The sequence below is a fragment of the Canis lupus genome, chromosome 28 (genome assembly GCF_003254725.2).
Source record: "Canis lupus dingo isolate Sandy chromosome 28, ASM325472v2, whole genome shotgun sequence".
Classification (NCBI taxonomy): Eukaryota; Metazoa; Chordata; class Mammalia; order Carnivora; family Canidae; genus Canis; species Canis lupus.
This window is the reverse complement of record NC_064270.1, coordinates 26,365,926-26,393,291: the sequence shown is the minus strand read 5'-3', so window position 1 is coordinate 26,393,291 and position 27,366 is coordinate 26,365,926. Positions and strand designations below refer to the sequence as shown.

The 27,366-nt window shown below is 34.5% G+C and overlaps 1 protein-coding gene across 3 annotated transcripts in view; it reads right to left on the bottom strand.

Annotated features, from left to right (window-relative positions):
* Positions 1 to 27,366, bottom strand: part of ATRNL1 (attractin like 1) — a 779,330-nt gene that overhangs the window by 392,480 nt on the left and 359,484 nt on the right. For 2 of the 3 annotated variants that reach the window (XM_049103126.1, XM_025467337.3), the window contains exon 26: positions 8,717 to 8,795. In XM_049103126.1, the coding sequence (XP_048959083.1) occupies positions 8,717 to 8,795 (79 nt within the window). Of the gene's footprint in view, positions 1 to 6,454; positions 7,551 to 8,716; positions 8,796 to 27,366 lie in introns of those variants that run through there. The other variant, XM_049103125.1, reaches the window with a different exon arrangement.

The window sequence follows — 27,366 nt, the reverse complement described above, 5'->3', positions numbered from 1 at the left end:
TATAATTTTTTGTGCCCATCAGCAGCCTCTGAGACAGTTGAAAATTCTATTTTCTTCTAAAACAATTGTTTCCTCAACTTCCAAGAGCCCACATTCACTTAGCTTTTCTCCAACTTCACAGTATTTTGTTGCAGATTTTGTCTTCTCTTTGATTTCTTGAATGTCTTAATCAGCTCAGGCTGCTATAACAAAATATCATAAACTGAATGACTTAAACAGGAGACATTAATTTCTCCAGTTCTAAAGGCTAGGAAGTCCAAGATGGAGGTGCTGGCAGATTTGGTTGTTGGAGAGGGCCATCTTCCTGGCTTTCAGATAGCTTCTATCTCACTGTGTGCTTACATGACCTCTTCTTTTTATACTGGGCACTAATTCATCATAAGAATATCAGTATCACATAAGCCTAAAGACCTCCTTAGGACCTCAGTTCCAAATACTGTAACATTGGGGTTTAGGGCCTCAACACATGAATTTAGGAGGGGATATATTCAACCTATAACGTTAAGTTTGAATGCCTAAGGGCTTAATCCTCCTCTTTTGGTGATACCACCAGTCCCATGCCTTTAGATACCACTGATATACTGAGACTCTGAGGTTTATTTCTCCTGCTCATTTTATCTTTATAGTTGTTAAGACAAAACCTTCAAGTCATGCTTAGTTTAGATTCTTTTTAAATCATGATTGGTTTAATTCTTTCTCACATCTCCCCAACCACCCAGGTGTGTTATCTTCAAAACATATCCAAAATTTGATCACTTCTTGTCATATACACTACCACTTCTTGATTTGAGCAATCATCATCTTTCACCAGGTAGGGCATTAAGCTCCTTATAGTCTCCCTGCGTCCACAGTTGTCTATCTTAGTCTAGTCTCAACACAGCAACAGAATTATCAGTTTAAAATCGTATCTTTTTTAACTCAAATTACTTCTCTGTTGAAAAACCTTCAATGGTTTTCCACCTCTCTGAATAAAAGCCAAAGTAGAGTTTCAATGCCAATGGTGCATATTAGAATCAATTGTGAAAAAAAAAAAAAAAAAAAAAAAGAATCAATTGTGAGCTTTAAAAATAGATTCATAAAACTGAGCCTCACAGAATTCTGATTTATAGGTCTGGTAGGGGTGGAACAGTAGAGTGGTTCTCAAGGATATATAAATATAATTTTTAAGATCAACAGCTGATTCTAAAGGGCATACTGAATTGAGAACAACTGTATTAGAGTACACATGGATCCAAGATATACAGGATTTCCTGTTACTAATATTAATGAATAATAATATAATGTTAATCATTATTTGTATTACATATCAATAATGATAACAGCTAATATTTGTTGAAGTAAAAAAGGCAAAAAGGTGAGCACTTAGCATGCATTAACTCACTTAGGACTAAAAACCTTATACAGTAAGCCCTACCATATCTTGATTCTAAGACACATTTTGTTTTCCCATCTTAATATCTCTAAAACCTGATATGTCTTATAATCAGTGAAATCATACAATCACTACTGGCCAGAAAGTATGATATATATATCATGGCCTGAACAGTTGCAAATTTTTTTATTCTGGACAATGATACTATGTGAAACAAAACATTTTTACCTGAATCAAAAAGTCATTTATAAAAGGTGCGACTATGAATGTGAACAAGTTTTAGCAATACCTTACTAATTTATTTTGCTTCTGCTTTCCTTTCAATATATATTTTTGAATGATAAATAATAAAATTTCTAAGTAAGTCTATAAGAGCTGTTTCAGAAGTACAAAATAAATATTCTTAGTAGTGAGGGTACTATGGGATTAGTTTGTTACTCTATTTTTCTTCTAAGCGGTACATCAAATAATGATTGCATTATCATACTACTAGATGAAATACAGCATACTCTCCCTATAACAAACAGATTCATAAATTATATTATAAGTGGTCAATTATAACTATAAGCAGGAAGTCAAACCTGTTCAAACTCAGGCTATCTTTAAAGTATGGTCCAGAGAGCTTGAGTTTTAGAATGTGAGAGACTTAATTAAAAATCATTGCTCTTTCATTTACTACTTATGAGCTTTGATCATTGCACACAACTTCCCTCAAATTCCTTATATAGCTAAAAGGGAACTAATATATATCTTCTAGAATGAGGATTAAATACTATTTTTATTAAATGCCCAACTCCAAAATGTTAGATTATGCCTTCTACTTTCCTGAAATTCAGTTGTTTGTGTTTCAATTTTGAAAGGACATAATCACTTTTTTTACCAAATACCAATCCCACAATCCAGAGATAATCTTGGCAAGTCTCTTAAAATCTCCATGAATACAATGCATGTGTGTGTGTTTGTGTGTGTATGATTTACACAAATGGAAACATTATAATACTCTATCAGCACCTCCCAGTTAACAGCATATTTTTAAGACCAGTAGTATTCAAGAACTATAATTCCTGTTTGTTCACTGCTATATTCCTCTAAAAATGTGTGTGGAACAATAGTAATTGCTTGATAAATATTTGTTGAATGAAGGAATAATGTTTTATTTTTTACACATACTTTTCTGTCATTCTTAGTTTTCAGTTTCATAATATTCCATTATAAGAAAATAGAATTATTTCAAGAAGTTTTTTGAATGATATAAAATTCCTGATATACAAAAAAACCCTATAAATATCTTTGCATTAATATATTTTTAAAAAGTAGGCAGGCTTATATTTCTAGGATTTATTCCTACAAAATTAGTCATTAAGTCAAGAGTTTTTCTTTTGTATCAGATATATAACATTTTATGTTGAATCTGATTAAAATTTGTTGACAGAAATTCAATATTCTGGGCTATTTCTTAATCTGTATAAACAATTGGTCCTAATTGATGATAATAACATATAATAAATAAAAAGTATAATTTTAGGCAATTTTTACATTGTATTAAAACATAGTACAAACAATGCTAAAAGTTTTTATCATTTTTTAGAAATTAAATCCATATACAGTTATGTAACAGTTTTCATTTAATTCTATTACTAATCCCACTTCCAGAAAACATTTTAATATACTATATCTCTACCTATGGATGACACCACAACAAAGCAAAATGAAGTATTCCTTAGAGATTGTGTTTGTGTATGTATCTTATTGAAATTGCTAAAGCTATGAATTTTCTAAAAAATAGGATCTGTGTATTTTTCTTTATATCTGCAGTATTCATCAATCTGTCTGTAATATTGCAGGAGATTAATATATCTTTGCTGAACAAAATGAAAGCACTATATACACAATAAGATTTTTGGCAATAGGTAAAGAAGGCAAGAATCAGTTAACTTTCAAATCATATGCTCCCATACATATCTGACTTCTCAGTTCAAATTATTTTTAAGCAGACAGGCTAATATTTAAAACTATATTTTATTTTTTTTAATATATTTTTTAAAATTTTTATTTATTTATGATAGTCACAGAGAGAGAAAGAGAGGCAGAGACACAGGCAGAGAGAAGCAGGCTCCATGAACTGGGAGCCCGACGTGGAAATCGATCCTGGGTCTCCAGGATCGCGCCCTAGGCCAAAGGCAGGCGCCAAACCGCTGCGCCACCCAGGGATCCCTTAAAACTATATTTTAAATAGACATGGTGAACATCTGTAATTTCTAATCTTACCAGATAGAGAGAAAAAAAATAAAACAAGGGAATCATTACATTTTGGAATTCAGTAAGAGAAAATGATAAAAAGTAAGTTAACACTAAAGTCACTAAATACAAAGAGAGACTTATTTGAGTGCATTATTTATAGTTTAAAAAAATCTTGCTTTTTTGACAAAAGAACATGTTTTACGGAAAGCTATATGTAGATATTAAAATGCTTAAACATTATATAAAATAGATTAAAATACTAAGAAATTATGTAAGAAGTTGCATAAAGTACATAATTTTAATTTCTCAACCCAAAATAACATTTTCTCATTACTCTCTTCATTGTGCCCACTCCTCTCTAAATAAGATAGGTGCCTAAGGAGGTAGAGCAACTCATTTTATAAAACATTGCTACACTGCATTAATAATAAGAACCATTTTACCACAAATTTAGCATCTCAGAGAATATTTTATCATTAATTATTTACCCATGACATGACCTCAGTAAAGTATAACTTGATATTATTACTTCTTCTATTTTTGTTCCCATAAAATAATTAGATATAGAAGGAAAGAAAATGTATTTGCCTCTAGAAAAGTAGTTTGCTACTCAGAGCTACTAAAACCCCATCTCTGGTTGTTAGTTTATTTTTAACTCAAATTTCACGCTGATAATGCTAAATTCAAATTTAGGTTTTATGCAGTATGATTATGAAATGTGCAAGAAAGTAGTGTATCATAAACACAAGGTCAGTCACTCAGTGGACACTGTCTTATCCCAGGCAATGCTGTTTTTATTGATTTTTAAGCATTAGAAAAGCAGACCTGAAAGATAAGCAAATAATGTGGTAAAGCTCCATATATTAATATATTTTTTTAACTTTTGAAGAACTGCAAGTTTAAGATAATTAAAGAAGGAAAAATTGCAGATACAGAAAATGTAATATCATTCAAACATACAGACCCACTAGTAACATTAAGTTGATCGGAAATAACCTTAGGAGTGCCTAGGTGGGTCAGGTGGTTAAGAAGCCACTACTCTTGGTTTTGGCTCAGGTCATGATATCAGGGTAGAGAGAGACAGCCCTGTTTGGAGCCCCACTCCAGCTTGGCATCGGTGGGGAGTCTGCTTGAGATGTTTTCTCCCCTGGTCTGTCCTGTCCACTGCCCCACCCCATTCTACCCCACATCTTGATAGCTAAAATAAATAAATATTTATTTAATTAATATTTGTTTTTTTTGATGAATATTTTTAAAAAATCCTTGCATTTAAGGATCTATTATTCTATGAATTTTGCAGGTTTTTTTCTTAAGATTTATTTATTTATTTTAGAGCATAAGAGAAAGAGCACACACATGCGCAAGTGGGAGAAGGGCAGAGAAGGAGACAAAGCAGACTCCCCTCTGACCACAGAGTCCAACATAGGCTGGATTTCAGGGTCTCTGAGTGGCAATCAATAGTCGGGCACTTAACTGACTAAGCCACCCAGGTGTCCCTACTGAGATCATGACCTGAGCCAAAAACAAAAGTTGGACACTTAACCAACTGAGCAACCAATGCACCCCTGCAGTTAGATTTTAACTGATGCAAATTACAATTAAACCGCTCAAAATGTGGTAAAAAATGGTTTCTACTGAAAAAAAAAAATAAGTTCTTGTAACTATTAAGATATGTAGGATACTTTCACTAACCTTAGTCAAATATAAGATTCACTACCTTCAATACAAGCAGTAACTAAATATTTTGATGGGTTTTGCCTTATGATACTTATTTAAAACTCAAATTTCAGTTTAAAACTGAAGATTATTAAGCATGATAATATTTCAAGAGACTCCTTTTACCATATCCTTGCTCCTAAGGAATATTTTTGTAATGCAGTGACAATTTATCTAAAATTGAATGTAACATTGAAATTAAATGTTTCAATACCTCTGTAATAACCACAAACTATAAAAAAAATGAACTCATTCTTCTAGTGTATTATAATATTTCTACTGGTCAATACCCACTTATTGTTTCCATTCATTAGCACAGCACCCCACCCAAAATAAAATGTCTATATTCTTAATAAGGTTATCATAGAAATGAATGTGAAGTTCCGATACGAAGAGGTATATTAAAATGAAAGTCCTTTGTAGTTGTGTTTTTCTGTTTTTAAGAGCCCTTGAATTGTCAATAGTGTTATTCAGAAAGTGTTACATCAATAATAGGCCTCTGTTATTAAAATTATATCACAAAAATAGTATAGATGTGTTTGTGAGAAACCAAAGCTTCAAATAGCTTCTTTTTAAAAAAGCACCATGCCTGGTTGAATTAAATAATATATTTTAAAAATCCAAAGAATTTTTTCATTTTAAACCAGACCTAATATTTAGAAAACCAAATAGTATAATTCCTCTAACAAAATCATGGAAATATTAAGAAGGGAGAATCCTTTAAATAATATTCATATAGTGTTACAAATAAATTACCGTTATACTAATAATAAAGGTCCTCTGAGGCTTACAATAGTTGATGTCTTAATGTTAGAGAAAGTGACATATCCACATAAAGCAAACATTCTGGGATCTTTCCCTTTGGGGAATATTTGAGTTAACCTAATAGTTAAAACTGAATAGAGGATCAAATAAAAACACATTTTTACCTCCATCCAAATAAAGTCTATAAATGGGGTAATTACAGTAGCTACAACTAGTGTAATTAAAAGTCTTTGGATCTTTAAATCAAAATAAAATCTTTTAATAATGTAAAATTATTATCTAATAATAGATTACTGTTAGTCACCTAATGGCATCTTTATCTGTACATCAACATAGGAATGGTTACTAAGACATTAAGAATTCTGTATTTGAAAGATTTAATAAAATTAAATGTGAGAAAACACATCACAATATTTTTAACATGACATTATAAACAATCACATGACCTCTCAACAAGATAAATTTTTGTACTTCAGTAGGGGTAGCAAAATGAATTCAATCATTACTATAAGACTCACTACCTAGATGAGCTCTAGAGAGAGGGGCATTATATGGAGGGATTTTCAGGAAGACATGGTAATATTTAGAAGGACAGATTAGACCTGGCCCAGTGGTCTTAATCTAGTTTCACCCTTTGCTCTGTCCATGTGCACCACATATCTTGAAAGATTTTGACTTCTGATAAAAAGATACATTAAATTTGTATTTTAAAAATTAAAGTTTAATATCGGCTTGCCAGAACTTCTAATATGCAAAAATAACATTATTTCCTTGAATTGATATAATCTTAACCAAAAGCAATTTCTCATCTTGAGAAGTGTGAAAGTTTTATAGGTAAGTGAACTATTCACATTAGTTTTCTCAAATATTTAATACTATTTCTAAACTTTAGTTATTAGATTTAAATATTCCTAGAGCTTGAGGAATTAGTTATATAGTACAATCACTCCTCTTTAGAGGAAAGGAAATTCAATTAGGACACTTACCCATTTTCATAAACTAGTTAATAACAGAGTCATACAATGATCTTCTCACAATGCTCTATTTCATATAGTTGCATTTTATAAACTTTAAAAATCAAGTATCTAAACATTGGTAGTCATAATGAGGTCTGAACCCAGGCTCCCTGATTGATCTCGACTTCTTTTCTAATGATTAGAAGCATAAATTGTCATTTGCCCTATGCCATTATGGAAGGCCTTCACAGTGCCTGCCTACGAAATGTTTTTCGGTTCCTGAACCCATAATTTCACCTAACAGATGTTTTAACGTGTAGAAGACCCCTATAAGGTGCCTGGGTGGCTCAGTGGTTGAGCAGTCTGCCTTTAGCTCAGGACATGATCCCATGGTCTGGAATCAAGTCACACATCAGGCTCCCTGCATGAAGCCTGCTTCTCCCTCTGCCTCTGTCTCTGCTTCTCTCTCTCTGTGTCTCTCATGAATAAATATATAAAATCTGAAAAAAAAAAAAAAAGACGACTGCTTATCTCCACACAGAATTCCACTTCTTGCCAAATATTTATGTATTTATATTTAATAAGATCTTTTTCAATTAGATCACTTTTATTACGGGGTCATACCAGTATATTCTTACTGATGTTGCCTTGGCATTATACAGAAAATCAAAAAGAGAGACGATCGAGATGAATTATTTATTTCTGGGGGAGGGCTGTCAGGTAGACACTGAGACACTGAGTTTTAATTAATGTTTGAAAACTGAAGAATAATTAAGAATGACTCACCTCATTCACTAAATATATAGCTTAGAGTATACTGGACTGGTTTTAAGTCTATAAATATAATATCTTGTATATGGAGAAAAAGATGGTAAGCAATTATACCACTGCTTTACATTGTTGCACAAAATCATATACATAAAAATATACTGGGAAATGCAACAGCAAAAAAACACTTATAATACTAACAACAGCTTACTTATATTGATACTAATAGATTATAATACTATTGAAAGCAGAAATTTGCTTTTTATTATATAAGTATAAAATAATAAATCTGCTGCACATTTATATTCCTCAGATTATTATATTGCTTTATTCCTTTCAATTAACTAATATATACAAAATTAAGGAACTATCTAATATATTTATATCATTAGTTATTCTGCAAGAATACTACTGTTTTTGTAAATCTTAGGATTGAGGGAACATACATGATTAATTCTGACACAGAAATGTATCAAATTGAGGTGCACTTCAAACATACTTGAATTATCAGATAATCACAAAATGGTAGATTTGATTACTTTAAAAAATCTAGGAGATAAAAACCAAAAAATAAATATTTGTCATTATAAAACTAGTTTATATAACTATCTAAATTAAAGAGATTGCAAATCATTTAATCAATATGAGTTCTAACACTATTTAAAATAACTGTCTGCAATTAACATTGCAATTAACCAATGCTTCTACAGATACTGACTTAAAATGACAGTGGTAAAGTTTGCTCTAAAGCCTAAAAATTCTAGATTGATTTGTTCAGTATTAATAAGTAAAGCTGATTTGAAACTCTGTACTTGAGTGGCACATACTAATAATCAAGCAATACAGATTCATGTTTACTCAGATCCTTAAGCAAAATATTAAATAATATTATTGATACCTCTCTCCGTCGAGAAGCCCAGCAGGTTTGTTTGATCTTCCATACCACTGCAGCTACCAGCAATAAAGATAAAAAACAACTGGAAAATAAAACACAAGTAATTTTCACTTAAAACATTGGAAATATGTAATGAAATATTCAAGAATATGTATAGAATTTAAAAATATATAGAACTAACCACTCTGTCTTGGAAAATAATTAAAGCAAAAATGGAAAAATAGCGCTTAAAATGTTTTCAAGTAAAAAACAAAGTATACAGGTAGAATAAATATTTATATTCCTTTTTAAACAGTATAGTCTATCTTTAAGATATTCCCTGTCAAAGAAATATAAATTTGTAACTCTGTTAGTCTTATGAAGCAATAGAAATCTATTTAGAATTACTATTGAGTCATAAAAGCTGGGAATTTTATAAATTTAAGTTTCACACAGATTCATTCATTTTATCCATATTAGCAACTATTTTAGATATGAGAATATTCTAGTGGTTCTCAAGTGAATATAATTTTGCTCCCCACTCACCCTTAGGACACATTTGGAAATATCTGGAAACATGTGATTATCACAATATTGGTAGGGGTGCAACTTGCGTTAAAAGAGTAGAGCCAGGGATGCTACTAAATATCCTGCAATGCATAAGACTGTCCCCAATGACAAGTTCTCCAGTCCAATGTCAGTCATTTTGAAGTTGAGAAAAAACAGTATATGCTAATGTTTACACTAGGAAATAATTCAGTTACAGTGTTCATACCTATGGTCTATATATATTAGGTAAAACATGCAATAAGCTATGAACATGCAGGATACTTTGTTAGCAGTGATTTGAGACTAACAAATCTCAAAATAACAGAATCATATATATTTAATTAATTGGTTCCAACTATGTGTCACTCTTTTCTCTCCCTTTGCTCTGAGGTCAAACAGCATGCTACGAAAAGACCCAAGGGCGAGCAGATAAATTCACTAGTCACTGGTCACTACAAAAACCTGGTACTCATCCTTAACTTATAATCCTTGTATTCTTCAAAACATTCACTCATAAGCTATGCAAATTTTAACACTTTCCACTCTTGTTAATTTCTTAATATACTTTTTCTCCTTGTCTCACTTGAAGAGAAGATCGTCGAATATCCTACAATGATGATGACAGTGGCAATTCTAGCATCTGTCCATTGAATGCTGAACACATTTCAAGATACTGTACTAAATAATTCATTCACACTGATGCTTGGATTTAGTTTTATGAGAACACTTCAAGATAGAATATATTATTCTTATTTTTAAAAAGAAAAATCCAATGCTCAGGAAGTTCAAAGTAAATTGCTGAAAGTCACAATTGCTTTGCTTTTTCAAGGTTGCTTTGGCTATTTGGGGTCTTTTGTGGTTCCATGCAAATTTTAGGATTGTTTGTGGTAGCTCTGTGAAAAATACTGTTGGTATTTTGATAGGGATTGCATTAAATGTGAAGATTGCTTTGGGTAATAATAGACATTTTAACAATATTTGTCTTCCAATCCATGGGCATGGAATGTTTTTCCATTTCTTTGTGTCATCTTCAATTTCTTTCATAAGTGTTTTATAGTTTTCAGAGTGCAGGTTCATTACCACTTTGGTTAAGTTTATTCCTAGGTATCTCATGGGTTTTGGTGCAATTGTAAATGGGACTGATTCCTTGATTTCTCTTTCTGTTACTTTATTTTTGGTGTACAGAAATGTAACACATTTCTGTATGTTGATTTTGCATCCTACAACTTTACTCAATTCATCTATCAGTTCTAGAAGTTTCTTGGTGATATCTTTAGGGTTTTCTATATAGAGTATCATGCCATTTGCAAATAGTGACCGTCTGACTTTTTCCTTGCTGATTTGTATGCTTTTTATTTCTTTTTTTGTCTGATTGCTGTGTCTAGGACTTCAAATACTATCTTAAATAACAATGGTGAGATGGACATCCTTGTTTTCTACCTGACTATAGAGGAAAAGCTCTCAGTTTTTTCCCACTGAGGATATTAGCTGTGGGTTTTTCATATATGGCCTTTATAATGTTGAGGTATATTTCTTCTATCTCTACTTTTGAGGTTTTTATCATGAATGGAGGCTATACTTAGCCACATGCTTTTTCTGCATCTATTGAAAGGATCATACAGTTCTTACCCTTCCTTTTTTTAATGTAGCATATCACCTTGATTAATTTGTGAATACTGAACCACACTTTCAGTCCAGGAGTAAATCCCACTTGATCATGGTGAGTGATCCTTTTAATGTAATTGCTGGATTTGGTTTACTAGTATTTTATTGAGAATTATGGCATCCAGGTTCATCAGAGATACTGGCCTGTAATTCCCCCCTGCCTTTTTTTTTTTTTTTTTTTTTTTTTTTGTGGTGTCTTTGTCTGGTTTCAGTATCTGGGTAATGCTGGCCTCAGAGAATGAATTTGGAAGTTTTCTATTTTTTGGAATAGTTTGAGAAGGATAGATGTTAACTCTTTTTTAAACATTTGGTTAAATTTGCCTGTGAAGCCATCTGGCCCTGGACTTTTGATTGCTGGGACACTGTCTATTACTGACTCAATGTATTTGCTGGTTGTCAGACTCTTCAAGTTTTCTATTTCTTCCTATTTCGGTTTTGGTACTTTATGTATTTCTAGGAATTAATCCATTTCTTCCAAGTTGCTCAATTTATTGACATAGAGTTTTTCATGATATTCTCTCATAATTGTATCTGTGATGTTAGTCATTATCTCTCCTCTCTCATTCGTGATTTCATTTACTTGGGTCCTTTCTCTTTTCTTTTTGGTAAGACTCACTAGGGGGGTTATACGTTTTATTAACTTTTTTCAAGAAAATCCCTTTATTTTCTTAGTTTCCCTTTATCTTTCCTGATGTAGTAGAAGGTCAGTGAAGGTAGGTCACATTCCAGGTTTCCTCTTTTAAATTATGGACATTCCCTAAATCCCAGTTCATACCATGCTGTTACCTTCTCTTGCTCTCAGAAAGAACGAGTTCAGTTATCCTCATGGCCTCAACTATAACCTCAATTGGAATGATTTCCAAACCTATATTATTATACCTGCCCTAATGAGAGCATCTTATCATTAAAGGTGATCTAAGGGATTTAATTCGGATGCCCTCCCAGGAAAGAAATACCCAGCACAACTCTGTGATCCTGCCTCTAATCGCTCATCAAAGCTGAGAAACTGCTTACTCACTAGTCACTGCATTCTATTTTTAGCTAGCTCAAACTATCAAAGTGTTCTTCTATTAAGCTCTTTCTAACCTTTGTCAATCAATGCTGCTTCCTTTGTCTTCTGGTTTACACTGAATCAGTCCATTCTTTCTTCTATATGGTAAGGCTTGTTTATATATTTGAAAAACCTACCTAATTCCCTCTAGTTCAGTGGTTCTCAATCAGGAGAGTTTTGGGCTCCAAGGGATATTCGGTAGTGCCTGGAGACATTCTAGTTTCACCATTTGGTGGACGTCTAGCGGAATGCTGGTAAATACCTTTCAATACACAAGCTCACTCTCCTGCCAGTAACAAGGATTCTCCTAACTCAATATGCCAATTGTGCCTTTGAATCCTGTTCCAGTCTGAATTATTAGAATTGTGGTTACACTTCCCTTATTCAGATTAAAATTTTAACTGGTAAAATATGGTACTAATGATTAATACTTCAGATAAGACCAAGGATCCATATATCTGAATTTCAGTCCTATCAATATACTTAAGAATTTTAACATAAGAGATATATCACCTCCAATCTACTATGCCCAAACAGAACTCATAAAGAGCATTCATAATAATAAAATAACATCCATCCAGTAATATGTACCAAGAACTATGTTAGGTGGTTTACACATATTATTTAACTACCACAAATATGCATGATATACTATGTATACTGCTATGTATTTATTTAAATGATAAGAAAGCCAAGTCATGGAAACTTTAAGTAAGTCACCTAAGTGACAAGTCTTAAATTGCAGTTCTCCCTTCCTCCTAACTTTGTTTCACCATTATTTTTCAGCTAAAATGTAAAAACACATTCAACTTTAAAATCCCTGTAATGAATCCAACAACAAATCTCACCAACAGTTTCTTTCAGAATTTGTGCAGTAATAGACAATACTACATATGCTAAAATTCATTTACATTTAATAATTAAAGACAACTTAAGTATCAAAATGCATTTTTATTTAATAATTTGTAATTCACAGTATTTTCCCCCCAAAAAAGTTACATGATAGAGATTCAGTTCAAGATGCTGGAGACTGGTTCAATTTCTCCATGAGGGATCTAAATTCTTTGTGATCTAAATTTCATGACTCAAGTAAAAAGTGTCATCTTAATAATGGTGCAGAATGCCAATATAAAATTTTGTTTATAATTTCACCTCCTTGTGAAGAGGAGATATGTACTTTAGGGGTTTGCAGCAAATGTTTATTAATATTAGGTTATTGGTAAAACCTATCAGTAAAAAGAAACCATGATGATACAAATAAATAGGCAAAATAAAGAAATAGTTCAAAAAATCCTTCTAATAAAATTTTATAATCTCCAATAAATATTAAAAACCCAGTAGAATATATCTCTGTTACTGGCATATAGTAGGTGTTATTAAGCTTTTGTTAAATGAATGGAATTGGTTCTTTAATTGATGTAAAAATCTAATAATTGTTCTGACAGTAGATGTCCTTATTTGGCAATTTTAACCTTATATGAAGGTAATGTTTACAAATGCTTTAATTTGATTTTTTTATGATTCTATTTATTTATTTAACAGAGAGAGAGAGAGAGAAAGAGTGAGAGAGAGTGAGCACAAGCTGGGTGAGCAGCAGGCAGAGGGAGAGGAGGAAGTAGGCTCCCCACTGAACAGGGAGCCTGATGCCAGGCTCGATCCCAGGACCTTAAGATCACAACCTGAGCTGAAGGCAGATGTTTAACTGACTGAGTCACCCAAAAGCACCTCATGCTTTTAAGAAAAGAAACTGCAAATAAAAGTTACAGTTCTTTTTTTGAAAATCTACATAAAACAAGAAACTGCAAATAAAAGTTACAGTTCTTTTTTTTTTAAATCTACATAAAACAAAACCAGTTTACTAAGAACACTTGCTTTCTTAAACAGCAAAAACCTAAAACACTTGACAAATTTACCCAGCATTGTGGAAAACTCATCCTTTTATGATCATCAGAAAATCCCAGTCCCTAATGACAATGCTAGAAACCTTCAGGATGACAAAATTTCCATCAGTCTTACTTACTTGATGGAGCAGTGCCCTGCACATTACCTTGTCCTTTCCACTGGTTCCCTTATGCCCAATGGACGTGAGTGACAAATAAACTGTTATTCAATAAAGTGACTAAGTTTCTGAGTTTCTATTTAATTAGCTTTTCCCTAATATATTTCTTAAGTCAAAGGTCTTAATAGGCAACATCAAGCATTAGCATCCTTTAATCCACTATGTGGCACTTTTGTCAGAGAAAAACTAGTTTCACTGCTTTCTTTCATAATTTTTTTCCTATCATATTATACAACAGCTCATATTGCTCCTTGGTATATGATATGGGGAGGACATGCAGGAATAATTGGGCTTTCATTTTTTAATAAAGTCTACTGTATAATAATGCCAGAAAATCTGAAAGGTTCAACGTCATTCAGTAAAATCCTCCTAATAGAAACAGAAGGAAAAAAAAAAAAAAGGCAAGAAATATTTTTTAAAAATTAAGTACATGAGCTACAGGGATAAAAAAAAGGGAAGCATAGGAATTTAGGGAGAGCTATTTCAATAATTTGATTTTAACCTTCATAAAATGGTCATTATAGAAAGGATTCTTAATGTGAAAACCATAGAACTCATTAGGTATTCTCATTTAGCAAAAATTAAAAAGAATTTAATAAAAGTAACACAGTGTGGTATAAGGTTATATTGTAAAACAGGTTTCCAGTGACAAAGAAATATCCTCTGGTAATAATGTAGTTGGCCAAATGCAAAAAGAGATAATATTGTCACTATTTTATAGCAATTTGAGGTTAATTGGTCATAAAATTCAAGTCTTAAATACATATTTTAAAAGATGGTTTGGGCATATTAATATTTTATTTCAGTAAAAAATATTACAAACTAGGGAACTGTGTTGAAATATAGAAATATATTATTTTAAAAAGTAATTTACCTCCTAATTATTGCTATTCCAGAAAATATCTTTCAAGGGTTTTAAAAAGACCTTCCTAACACTTGAAGGATGTCTTTTTTCTTATCAACTAAGACATTAACAAAATAAATTGCTAACTTGGAATGCAATAAAATTTGCATATTTAAAAAAATTATTTGTTTCAGTTATTAGGTTGGCAACAATGAGGAATCAACAAAACCTAGTGGGTAAAAGTGGAAAAGCAGTATGTTCATTGCAATAAATTGGTACATTTTTGAGGATTGTTAAAGTAAGAGTTAACAATACCTTAGGATGCTTTGTCAGTTAAAATGATTTTAAAGGCAAGAGACAGAACTCTATCACAAAAATGGTATAATATTGGGACTAAATGGATATTATACTCCTTGCTATGAAATAAATTGTATTCCACCCAAATTTCTATGAGAAAGCCTGACATCCAATGTGACTGTATTTAGAGATAGACAGTTTAGGAGGTGATCAGGTTAAATGAGATCATAAGGGTGGGCCCTGATCCAAAAGGATTAGTGTTCTATAAGAGACCTCAGAGGGCTCTCTTTTTCTTCCTTCCTTTCTTCTCTGTTCCTTCCTTCCTTCCTCCCTTCTTTCCTTCCTTCCTTTCTTCCTTCCTTCCATTCCTTCCTCTCTCTGTCTCTCTTCCCCTCCCCCCCTTTTTTCATGTTTTCACTGTTTTTATTCATTAATTTTGTCAGATGGTTTAGTAGGGTATGGGGGGTGGATGGACAGGAGCTGTTCCCCAGGTCAGGACAAGCTGGGGGCTCCTGGAGGAGGAGGGAAGACTGTGTCAGCCTAGCCCTCAGACTTGTGCGAGAGCCCCCAGAATGGAAGGATGGTGAGGGGATGGGTGTGCCCTTCGGCCCAGGGTAGGGAAGCTATAACAGGCTATGGACCCACATCAGAAACAAGTTACAAAGTTAGAAACCTGGGGTAGGGGTCAGGAGCTCCCATCCCTCCCTCCCTCCCTCCCTCCCTCCCTTCCTTCCTTCCTTTCTTTCCTTCCTCTCTCCCTTTCCCTCCCACCTTCTCATTCTCCCACCCTCACTCTCTCTTCTTCCAGTGAACACACACTGAGGGAGGGCCATGTGAGCACACCCCAAGAAAGCAGCCAACTATAAACCAAGCAGAAGCCTACATCAGAAACCAACCATACCAGCACCTTGATCATGGATTTTTTTTAGCCTCCAGAATTGTGAGATAATAATTTCTGTTGTTTAAGCCATTAGTCTGTTGCATTTTGTTATGGCAACATGAACAGAGGCAGATTTTGGTACTATGAAGTGGGTGCTGCTGTAACAAAAACCTATAAATGTGAAAGCAGCTTTGGAACTGAGTAATGAGTAGAGACTGGTGAAATTTTGAGAAGCATGCTAAAGAAAGCCTAGATTGCTGTAATGAGACTGTTTTGAAGAATTGGGATATTACAGGCAATTCTGGTGAGAGCTCAGAAAGAATCATGTACAGGTAGAGAGAGAATCTCTCTTTTTAGATTACCCATAAATAATCACAAACAGAATGTTGATATATAGATGGATGTTAAAAACTGTTCTGGTAAAGTCTCAGATGGAAATGAGCAACAGGTTAATGGAAACTGGAAGAAAGGCCATCCTTAATATTTTTTGAAAAAATATTTATTTATGTAGTTATTTTAGAGAAAAAGAGAGCATGAGCAAATACACATGAGCAAGGAGAGGGGCAAAAGGAGAGGAAAAAAGTCTCCAGCAGACTACCCGATGAGCATAGAGCCCCAGATGGTGCTCAATCCCAGGACTTTCAGATCATGATCTGAGCCAAAATCAAAAGTCATATGTTCAACTGACTCAGCCACACTGGTGCACTGTGGCCATCCCTACTATAAAATGGGAAAGAACTTAGCTGTATTGTGTTCTAGTGTTTTGTGGAAGGTAGAACTTGCTATAAAACTGTAAATTTAACAGAGAATAGTTCTAAGCAAAGTATTGAAGATGTAGTTTTGAACCTCCTTACTGCTTATAGCTAAATGCAAGAGGAGAGATGAGTTGAAGAAGAAATTGCTTAGAAAGGAACCAGAACTTGGGAGATTTGGAAAATTCTCAGCCTATCCATATCGCAAAAGCTGAGAAATCATGTTCTGAAGATAACACCAAGGGGGTGGCCGAGCAAGGATTTATAGAGGAGATCATGGGTATGATGCAGAGATTTAATCAGCCATCTCCTCAGAATGAGGAACAGAGATGAGATTATACCAGTAGAGACACTATGAGTTTGAACTAAAGGGGACAATGAAAGCAAGACAAAATGAAAAAAAAAAAAAAAAAAGCTGTCAGACTTCTTGGATTCAATAGTTTGGGACCATAGAACTATTCAGTAAGAACATGTTTTATCCTTTAAGGAAAGGAAGTGAGCCTGAATTTCAGTCAGAGATCATTAGGGCAAGACTGGTTCCACCTCAGTTTTAAAGGGTAGGGCCTTTCTGGTTTATGGGGACCAAGATGCCACTACCCAGTGTCTTGGGGACAAACCTGCAGCACAGTGCTACAGGGTCAGAGCCCCCTCACCATGCTAAAAGGACAGGGCCACTCTGTAAGGCTGTATGGTGATGCTGTCACCGGAATGGACCTGAAGGTAGGGTACTGAACCAAAGAGGATTATTCTCAAATCTTTAAGGTCTGATAGAATTTGCCTTGCTAGGTTTTAGACTTGCTTGAGACCAGTTACCCCTTTCTTCATCAGAAGCCAATAGAATTAGTGTCCCTATAAAAAGAGACCTCAGAGAGCTTGCACTCTCTCTCCATGTACATGCACTGAAAAAGACACAGCAAAAAGGCAGCCATCTACAAACCAAGAATTCTCACACCAGAAACCAACAATGCTGGCACTCAAATCTTCAACTCTCCAGGCTGCAGGGCTGTAAGATTAAAAAATTTCTGTTGTTAAAGCCATTCAGTCTATGGTATGGCATCCCAAGCAGACTAAGACACTCCTCAAAGTCAAAAGGAAGAATAATTCCCAGGTTTGGACTGACTGATGAGTGCCCTAGCTCCATTGTTCTCTGATTCTCTAAACTATATACTTGGCTGTGCATCAGCTCTGTCCTCAGACTTATTTCCCTCTTGGGGACAAAAATGGATGCAGGGATTCCAGAATTCACATTATATACCATTACACATGCCCACTCTTCACCCAGCACTTGGCTATTGAAGGCTGTGAGCTAACTGGCTTTAGCCCGTTAGTGAAGCTAGTGAAGAATCAATCCCACACAAATAAAATCATTGCTATATAGCCATATGGAAGGAGTTAAATGAAGGCTGAGAAATAATTCATAAATCCATTTCAGCTATCATTTATGTAAAATTCATAGGAAGACAACTAAATGAACCTCCCCCAGACTGCTAACAGATTTACAAACGTATAAAGCATATCTGATAACTCTTCAATTCTTCCTTGAAGTATTTTACAAAAAGTGGAGTGCTCTCAAGCCTCCATGGCAAGATATTAAAAATACAACATCTAGTAAGAAAGATCTTCCTGGTTAACTTCTCCTGTTACAAATAACCTGCCTAGAGAATATCTTAATCTTCCAAATTTGCAACAAAAATGATAAATGACCACAGATTTGTAGTACAACCTGAAATCTGGCATTGTGATGCCCCCAGATATGGTTTTCTTTTTTAAAATTCCCCTGGCTATTCGGGGTCTTTTCTGATTCCACACAAATCTTAAAATAATTTGTTCTAACTCTCTGAAGAAAGTCCATGGTATTTTGATAGCGATTGCATTAAACGTGTATATTGCCCTGGGTAACATTGACATTTTCACAATATTAATTCTGCCAATAAATGAGCATGGAATATTTTTCCATCTCTTTGTGTCTTCCTCAATTTCTTTCAGAAGTGTTCTATAGTTTTGAGGGTATAGATCCTTTACATCTTTGGTTAGGTTTATTCCTAGGTATCTTATGCTTTTGGGTGCAATTGTAAATGGGATTGACTCCTTAATTTCTCTTTCTTCAGTCTCATTGTTAGTGTATAGAAATGCCACTGATTTCTGGGCATTGATTTTGTATCCTGCCACGCTACCGAATTGCTGTATGAGTTCTAGCAATCTTGGGGTGGAGACTTTTGGGTTTTCTATGTAGAGTATCATGTCATCGGCGAAGAGGGAGAGTTTGACTTCTTCTTTGCCAATTTGAATGCCTTTAATGTCTTTTTGTTGTCTGATTGCTGAGGCTAGGACTTCCAATACTATGTTGAATAGCAGTGGTGAGAGTGGACATCCCTGTCTTGTTCCTGATCTTAGGGGAAAGGCTCCCAGTGCTTCCCCATTGAGAATGATATTTGCTGTGGGCTTTTCGTAGATGGCTTTTAAGATGTTGAGGAATGTTCCCTCTATCCCTACACTCTGAAGAGTTTTGATCAGGAATGGATGCTGTATTTTGTCAAATGCTTTCTCTGCATCTAATGAGAGGATCATATGGTTCTTGGTTTTTCTCTTGCTGATATGATGAATCACATTGATTGTTTTACGGGTGTTGAACCAGCCTTGTGTCCTGGGGATAAATCCTACTTGGTCATGGTGAATAATTTTCTTAATGTACTATTGGATCCTATTGGCCAGTATCTTGTTGAGAATTTTTGCATCTATGTTCATCAGGGATATTGGTCTGTAATTCTCCTTTTTGGTGGGGTCTTTGTCTGGTTTTGGAATTAAGGTGATGCTGGCCTCATAGAACGAATTTGGAAGTACTCCAGATTTCAGGTTGTACTACAAAGCTGTGGTCATCAAGACAGTATGGTACTGGCACAAAAACAGACACATAGATCAATGGAACAGAATAGAGAACCCAGAAGTGGACCCTGAACTTTATGGTCAACTAATATTCGATAAAGGAGGAAAGACTATCCATTGGAAGAAAGACCGTCTCTTCAATAAATGGTGCTGGGAAAATTGGACATCCACATGCAGAAGAATGAAACTAGACCACTCTCTTTTACCATACACAAAGATAAACTCAAAATGGATGAAAGAGGGATCCCTGGGTGGCACAGCGGTTTGGCGCCTGCCTTTGGCTCAGGGCGCGATCCTGGAGACCCGGGCATCGAGTCCCACGTCGGGCTCCCGGTGCATGGGGCCTGCTTCTCCCTCTGCCTGTGTCTCTGCCTCTCTCTCTCTCTCTCTCTCTCTCTCTCTCTCTCTCTCTGTGACTATCATAAATAAATTAAAAAAAAATGGATGAAAGATCTAAATGTGAGACAAGATTCCATCAAAATCCTAGAGAAGAACACAGGCAACACCCTTTTTGAACTCAGCCACAGTAACTTCTTGCAAGATACATCCACGAAAGCAAAAGAAACAAAAGCAAAAATGAACTATTGGGACTTCATCAAGATAAGAAGCTTTTGCACAGCAAAGGATACAGTCACCAAAACTCAAAGACAACCTACAGAATGGGAGAAGATATTTGCAAATGACATATCAGATAAAGGGCTAGTTTCCAAGATCTATAAAGAACTTCTTCAACTCAACAGCAAAGAAACAAACAATCCAATCATGAAATGGGCAAAAGACATGAACAGAAATCTCACAGAGGAAGACATAGACATGGCCAACATGCATATGAGAAAATGCTCTGCCTTACTTGCCTTCAGGGAAATACAAATCAAAACCACAATGAGATACTACTTCACACCAGTTTGAATGGGGCAAATTAACAAGGCAGGAAACAACAAATGTTGGAGAGGATGTGGAAAAGGGGAACCCTCTTACACTGTTGGTGGGAATGTGAACTGGTGCAGCCACTCTGGAAAACTGTGTGGAGGTTCCTCAAAGAGTTAAAAATAGACCTGCCCTATGACCCAGCAATTGCACTGTTGGGGATTTACCCCAAAGATTCAGATGCAATGAAACACCGGGACACCTGCACCCCGATGTTTATAGCAGCAATGTCCACAATAGCCAAACTGTGGAAGGAGCCTCGGTGTCCATCGAAAGATGAGTGGATAAAGAAGATGTGGTCTATGTATACAATGGAATATTACTCAGCCATTAGAAATGACAAATAACCACCATTTGCTTCAACGTGGATGGAACTGGAGGGTATTATGCTGAGTGAAGTAAGTAAGTCGGAGGACAAACATTATATGTTCTCATTCATGTGGGGAATATAAATAATAGTGAAAGGGAATATAAGGGAAGGGAGAAGAAATGTGTGGGAAATATCAGAAAGGGAGACATAACGTAAAGACTGCTAACTCTGGGAAACGAACTAGGGGTGGTGGAAGGGGAGGAGGGCGGGGGGTGGGAGTGATTGGGTGACGGGCACTGGGGGTTATTCTGTATGTTGGTAAATTGAACACCAATAAAAAAAATGATAAATGTCAATGTATCTTATGCTCCTTTCTACACTTAATTTTTATTTAAAGCATATCTTTTTTAAGTTATGTAGTTAGGATAATGTTTTAATTATAAAATTTTCTTAATATTTTAAAAGTAGGAAATGCTCTTTTTAAAAACCTTTCCCAGAACATCAGTGCATAACACACACAGAGAAATCACAAGCATACAGCGGAATGAATTATTAGGAAGATAATAAACCGATGACCAACACCCCAATAAAGAAATAGTAATTTGCCCATTCCTCCCTCCTTGATGGTAGCTATCATGTTGATTTTTAACATCATAGTTTGGTTCTGCATATGTCTGAACTTCATACAAATGAAATCCTACAGTATTTATTCTTTTGTTCAACACTGTTTGTGAGTGACATCTATATTGTTCTTATAGGATTGGTTTGTTCTTTTGCATTATTCCATATTTTTCCATTAAATGACTATATTCTCCATTCCATTATTTTAGGTATTTGGAATATTCTAATGTTTTGACTACTTAAAACAGGCCGCTATTACTATTTTTACATGGCTTTTGGTGTAATGGAAAGTATGTGTCAATTTAACTTTAGAATGTAAGTCAAACTGTTTTTAAACTTGTTGCTCCAGTTTCTAGACTACCAGAAGTTTTGAGAGTTCCACATCCTCTCCAAAATTCGTTTTTTTTTAATTTTTAGCCATTGTGATGGGTATATGATAAGCACTATTATGTTGTGATTTGTAATTTGCATTCTCCAATAAAAATTAAACTGAGCATATTCTTATGGTCACTCAAATGTCCTTTTTTGTGAAGTGCTTGTCCAAGTCTCTCATCATTTTACAGGGAAGGGCTGTAATTTCAGACCACTTTATTGATTTATATGAGTTATATATTCTGAATATAAGACCTTTGTCCTTTATGCAGGTCATAAATATTTTATACCACTGTATTGCCTGACTTTTTATAATACTAAGGATATCTTCTGATGATAACAATTTTTTGTATTACTGTAGTTTAATTTTATTGTAGTGCTTTGTGCCACGTTCTATGCTGGGAGGACAGAGAAAAGGAAAAGGCAATGGCGATTGTCTTGGCCCTCTGGTAACCACAGCTCTATCACTTGTAACCACAACTCTATCATAAGTAAAGGAAGATTGCCCTCCCTTGGAGATTTGGCTCTTGCAGCTTCTCATTCCAGTCAATGTTACTGCAGGATTGCTTGGGATTGGGGGTGAGTGAATTAAAGAAAGAGAGAAAAAATGGGGGAAGAGTCTCCACTACTTGCTCTGGCCTTTAAGAATTTCCTTTTCCATGCCCTACTCAGAACTAAGGGATATTTCCAGGAAGTTTCTTGTCTAGACCTGAGGAGTCACTCTCGGGTTTCAGCCTGCATTAATTTTCAAGTCAGGGGATACCAGGAGAAAATAATAATAAATTCCCAAACAGTTCAGTGGCACTTTGAATTTTGGTCTTCCCTGATCTTCCTGCTGATACTTTTCAGAATTATCAAATAGCTACCCATACATTTTATCCAGGTTTTATAGTTGAAATCCAGTGCGAGGTAAAAAGAGATGTATGTTTACTTAGTGTTGCCTGGAACTGGAAGCCCTATGGTGAATGAGCGCTGGCTTCAACTTAAAGTCACTAACTGCATTAGCCTTAACAAGAGTCATTCTTTCTTTTGAATCCTTGAAGCCAGGCACTAGTTGATTTCTCCTTTCCAGCTCTGGAGGCCCTAGATGGCATCTTTTTCCAATATAAGGCTGTTTCACCTACCTTAAAAATCTGTTCTTTAGTGTAGCCACTTTTGTTAATTATGATAGCTAGATCTTGTAGCTATGATAATTTGCTGCAGCTTTACATCAAACTCAGTGGTAAAAAACTAAAAGTGTTTCCCATAAAATAAAAAATGGGGGGATGGCGCCTGGGTGGCTCAGTTGGTTAAGTATCTGATTTTGGATTTCAGCTCAGGTCATGATCTCAGGGTCCTAAAATCCAGGCCAATACTGGGCTACCCACTCTGCAGGGAGTCTGCTTCAGATTCTCTCCCTCTGCTCCTCCTCACACTGACACACACACACTCTCTCTCTCAAATACATATATATATGTATATATATGTGTGTATATATATACACACACACACACACATATATATACATATATATGTGTGTGTGTGTGTATATATATATATATATAAAATCAGGAACAAGTTTCTGTTTTTGCTACTTCTATTCAACATGGTAGTGGAAGTCCTAGATAGAACAATTGACAAAAGAAAAAAAAAAAGGCATCCAAACTGGAAAAGAAGTAAAATTATAACTGTTTGCAAATGAAATGCACATATAGATAGAAAACTCTAAAAATTCCACAGCACAAGAATTTATAATTAATAAACAAATTCAGGGACACCTAAGTGGCTCAGTGTTTGAGTATCTGTCTTTGGCTCAGAGCATGATCCCAGAGTCCTGGGATCAAGTCCTGAATCAGGCTCCCCATGGGGAACCTGCTTCTCCTTCTGCCTATATCTCTGCCTCTCTCTCTCTCTCTCTCTCTCTCATGGATAAATAAAATCTTTTTTAAAACCCCACAAATTCAGCAAAGTAGCAGAATGCAGAGTTAACACATAAAAACCAGTTGCATTTTTATACACTAACAGTAAGCCATCTAAAAAAATTAAACACCTCCATTTACAATATCATCAGAAAGGATAAACTATTTGAAAATTAACTTAACCAAGTTGCTGACTCATACAATAAAAAAGTACAAAATATTGCTGAAAATAAATTAAAGACAAATAAATAGAAAGTCACCTTGTGTTCATGAATTTGAAAACTTAATACTGTTAAGATGTTGACACTATCCAAAGCAATCTACACATATAATACAATCCTTACCAAAATCCCAACAATTTTTTTTAAAAATTCATCTGAAAATTCACATGGCTCCTAAGGACTCTAACTAGCAAAAATAAATAATTTAAAAATTAAAAGAAAATAAAATCTTGAAAAAGGACAGAGTTGGAGTCATACTTCCTGATTCCAAAACTTACTACAAAAATATAATAATCAAAATGTGGTAGTGGCATAAAGACAGACATATAGCCCAATGGACTAGAATAAAAAGCCCAGAAATAAACCTTCACATATGAGGTCAAATGACTTTACAAGGGTGCCAAGAGCATTCAATGAAGAGGTGATAGTCTTTTCAACAAATGGTGCTGGGAAAACTGGATATCTAAATGAAAAAGAATGAAGTTAGACCCTTACCTAATACAATACAAAAAAAAAAAGCCTCAAAATATATCAACAACCTAAACACAATAGCCAAAACTATAAAACTCTTAGAAGAAAACACAGGCCAAAAGCTTTAAGATATTGGCTTGGCAATGATTTCTCAGATACAACAGCAAAGGCACAGGCAACAACAGAAGAAATAGATAAAATAGACTTCATAAAACTTAAAACCTTTTATTCATCAAAGGACACTATCATTAGAGTGAATGCAAGATACTTAGTGCGAAGAAATAAGTGAAAATAATATATCTGACTATTCATCAGGGATTAATACCTACGATATATAAAGAGCTCTTATCATTCAACAAAAAACAAAGAACCTGATTCAAAAATGGGCAATGAATGGACATTTCTACAACGAAAATATATAAGCAGAAAATAAGCACATAAAAAATGTTAAACATCACTAATCATTAGGGAAATGCAAATCAAAACCACAGTAAGATACTACATCACACCCATTAGGATGGCTATCACATACATAAAAAAAAAAAAATCACAAATGTTGGTGAGAATATGGAAAAACTGGAACCCTGTGAACAGTTGGTGAGAATATAAAATGGTGCAACTACTGTAGAAAATGGTATGAAGGTTCCTCAAAAAATTAAAAACAGAATTGCCATATACCCAGCAATTCTAGACAAAGAAAATATGGTATATACATACAATGGAATACTATTCAGCCTTGGAAAGGAGGGAAATTATGATATATGTTACATTAGGGATGAATCTTAAGAACATCATCCTAAGAGAAATTAGCTAGTCACAAAAGGAAAAATACTATATGATGCCATTTGTGTAATGGACTAGACTAGTCAAAATTACAGAGACAGAAGGTCAGAAGGTCAAATAGTAATTGTCAAGAGTTCAGGGAAAGAATATGGGAAAGTAGTATTTAATGGCATAGAGTTTCAGTTTTGCAAGATAAAAAGTTCTGGAGATGGATAGTGGTAATGGTTGCATAATAATATGAATGCACTTAATATCACTGAATTGTTCACTTAAATATTGTTAAGATGGCAAGTTTTATGTGTACTTTATCATAATAAAAAATTTGAAGGAAAAACACAATAATTCATAAGAAAAATTTAATAATTCTAACTTGTTTGCACCTAAAGCCATAATATTAAAATGAAAAAATATAAAGACAAAGTTGACAAATGCACAAGTAATAGAATGACACAGTAATAAATCTCACTTAATAATATGGAGATGGAACATGAACACTGAAAAAGGACATACAAGAAAAAATAACAAGTTTTATCTAATGAGCCATCTATAAAAATCTTGAATGCAATGATTTAAGAAACCCAAAACCCATTCTTATTAAGCAGGTGGAACATTTACAAATGTTGATCATATATGTGACAACAGAAAAAAAAATCAACAAATACCAAAATATCATAAAGATCTTTTACTGACTGAAGACAGGCTAATAAAAAAGATACATTGAAAAAATCCTACTCATTTGGAAATCCAAAAATAGACTTCTAGATAATTCATGTGGAAATCATAAAAGAAATTAGAAAATATTTTGAAATACAGAATGATAAAAATGCTATATATTAAACTCTATGGAATACAGATGAAACAGAATTTTTTTTAAAAAAATGGTAGCTTTAAATGCATATATTAAAGTCATATAACTAGAAATTAAATGAGCTTGATTATGTTTTAAATAAAAAATTTGGAAAAATAGGGACACCTGGGTGGCTCAGCAGTTGAGCATCTGACTTAGGCTCAGGGTATGATTGTGGGATCTGGGATCAAGTCCCACATCGAGCTCCCTGTATGGAGCCTGCTTCTCCCTCTGTCTGTGTATCTGCTTCTCTCTCTTGTGTGTGTCTCTCATGAATAAATAATAAAATCTTTTTTAAAAAAAATTGGAAAATCAGAGAGCAAACCCCCAAAAAAGTAGAAGTAAAAGTAGAAAAGAATGAATTAGAAAACAATAAAACAATGGATTAAAGCCATGAAACTGGTTTTTATTTTTAGTTTTTTTGATTTTTTTTATTTGAGTTCGATTTGCCAACATATAGTATAACACTGAGTAAAATCCTCAGTACCCATCAAGTGCCCCCCTCAGTGCCCATCACCCAGTCACCCCATTCCCCCACCCACCTCCCCTTCCCGTACCCCTTGTTCAATTCCCAGAGTTAGGATTCTCTCATGTTCTGTCTCCTTCACTGATATTTCCCACTCATTTTGTCTCCATTCCCCTTTAGTCTCTTTCACTATTTTTTATATTCCCTGTATGAGTGAAACCATGTGATGATTTTCCTTCTCCAACTGACTTCACTCAGCATAATACTCTCCAGTTCCATCCATGTTTAAACATATGGTGGGTATTTGTCATTTCTAATGGCTGAGTAACATCCCATTGTATACATAAACCACATCTTCTTTATCCATTCATCTTTCGATGGACACTGACGCTCCTTCTACAGTTTGGCTATTGTGGCCATTGCTGCTATAAACATCGGGGTGCAGGTGTCCCGGCGTTTCATTGCATCTGTATCTTTGGGGTAAATCCCCAACACTGCAATTGCTGGGTCCTAAGGCAGGTCTATTTTTAACTCTTTGAGGAACCTCCACACAGTTTTCCAGAGTGGCTGCATCAGTTCACATTCCCACCAACAGTGCAAGTGGGTTCCCTTTTCTCCGCATCCTCTCCAACATTTGTGGTTTCCTGCCTTGTTAATTTTCCCCATTCTCACTGGTGTGAGGTGGTATCTCATTGTGGTTTTGATTTGTATTTCCCTGATGGCAAGTGATGTGGAGCATTTTCTCATGTGCATGTTGGCCGTGTCTATGTCTTCCTCT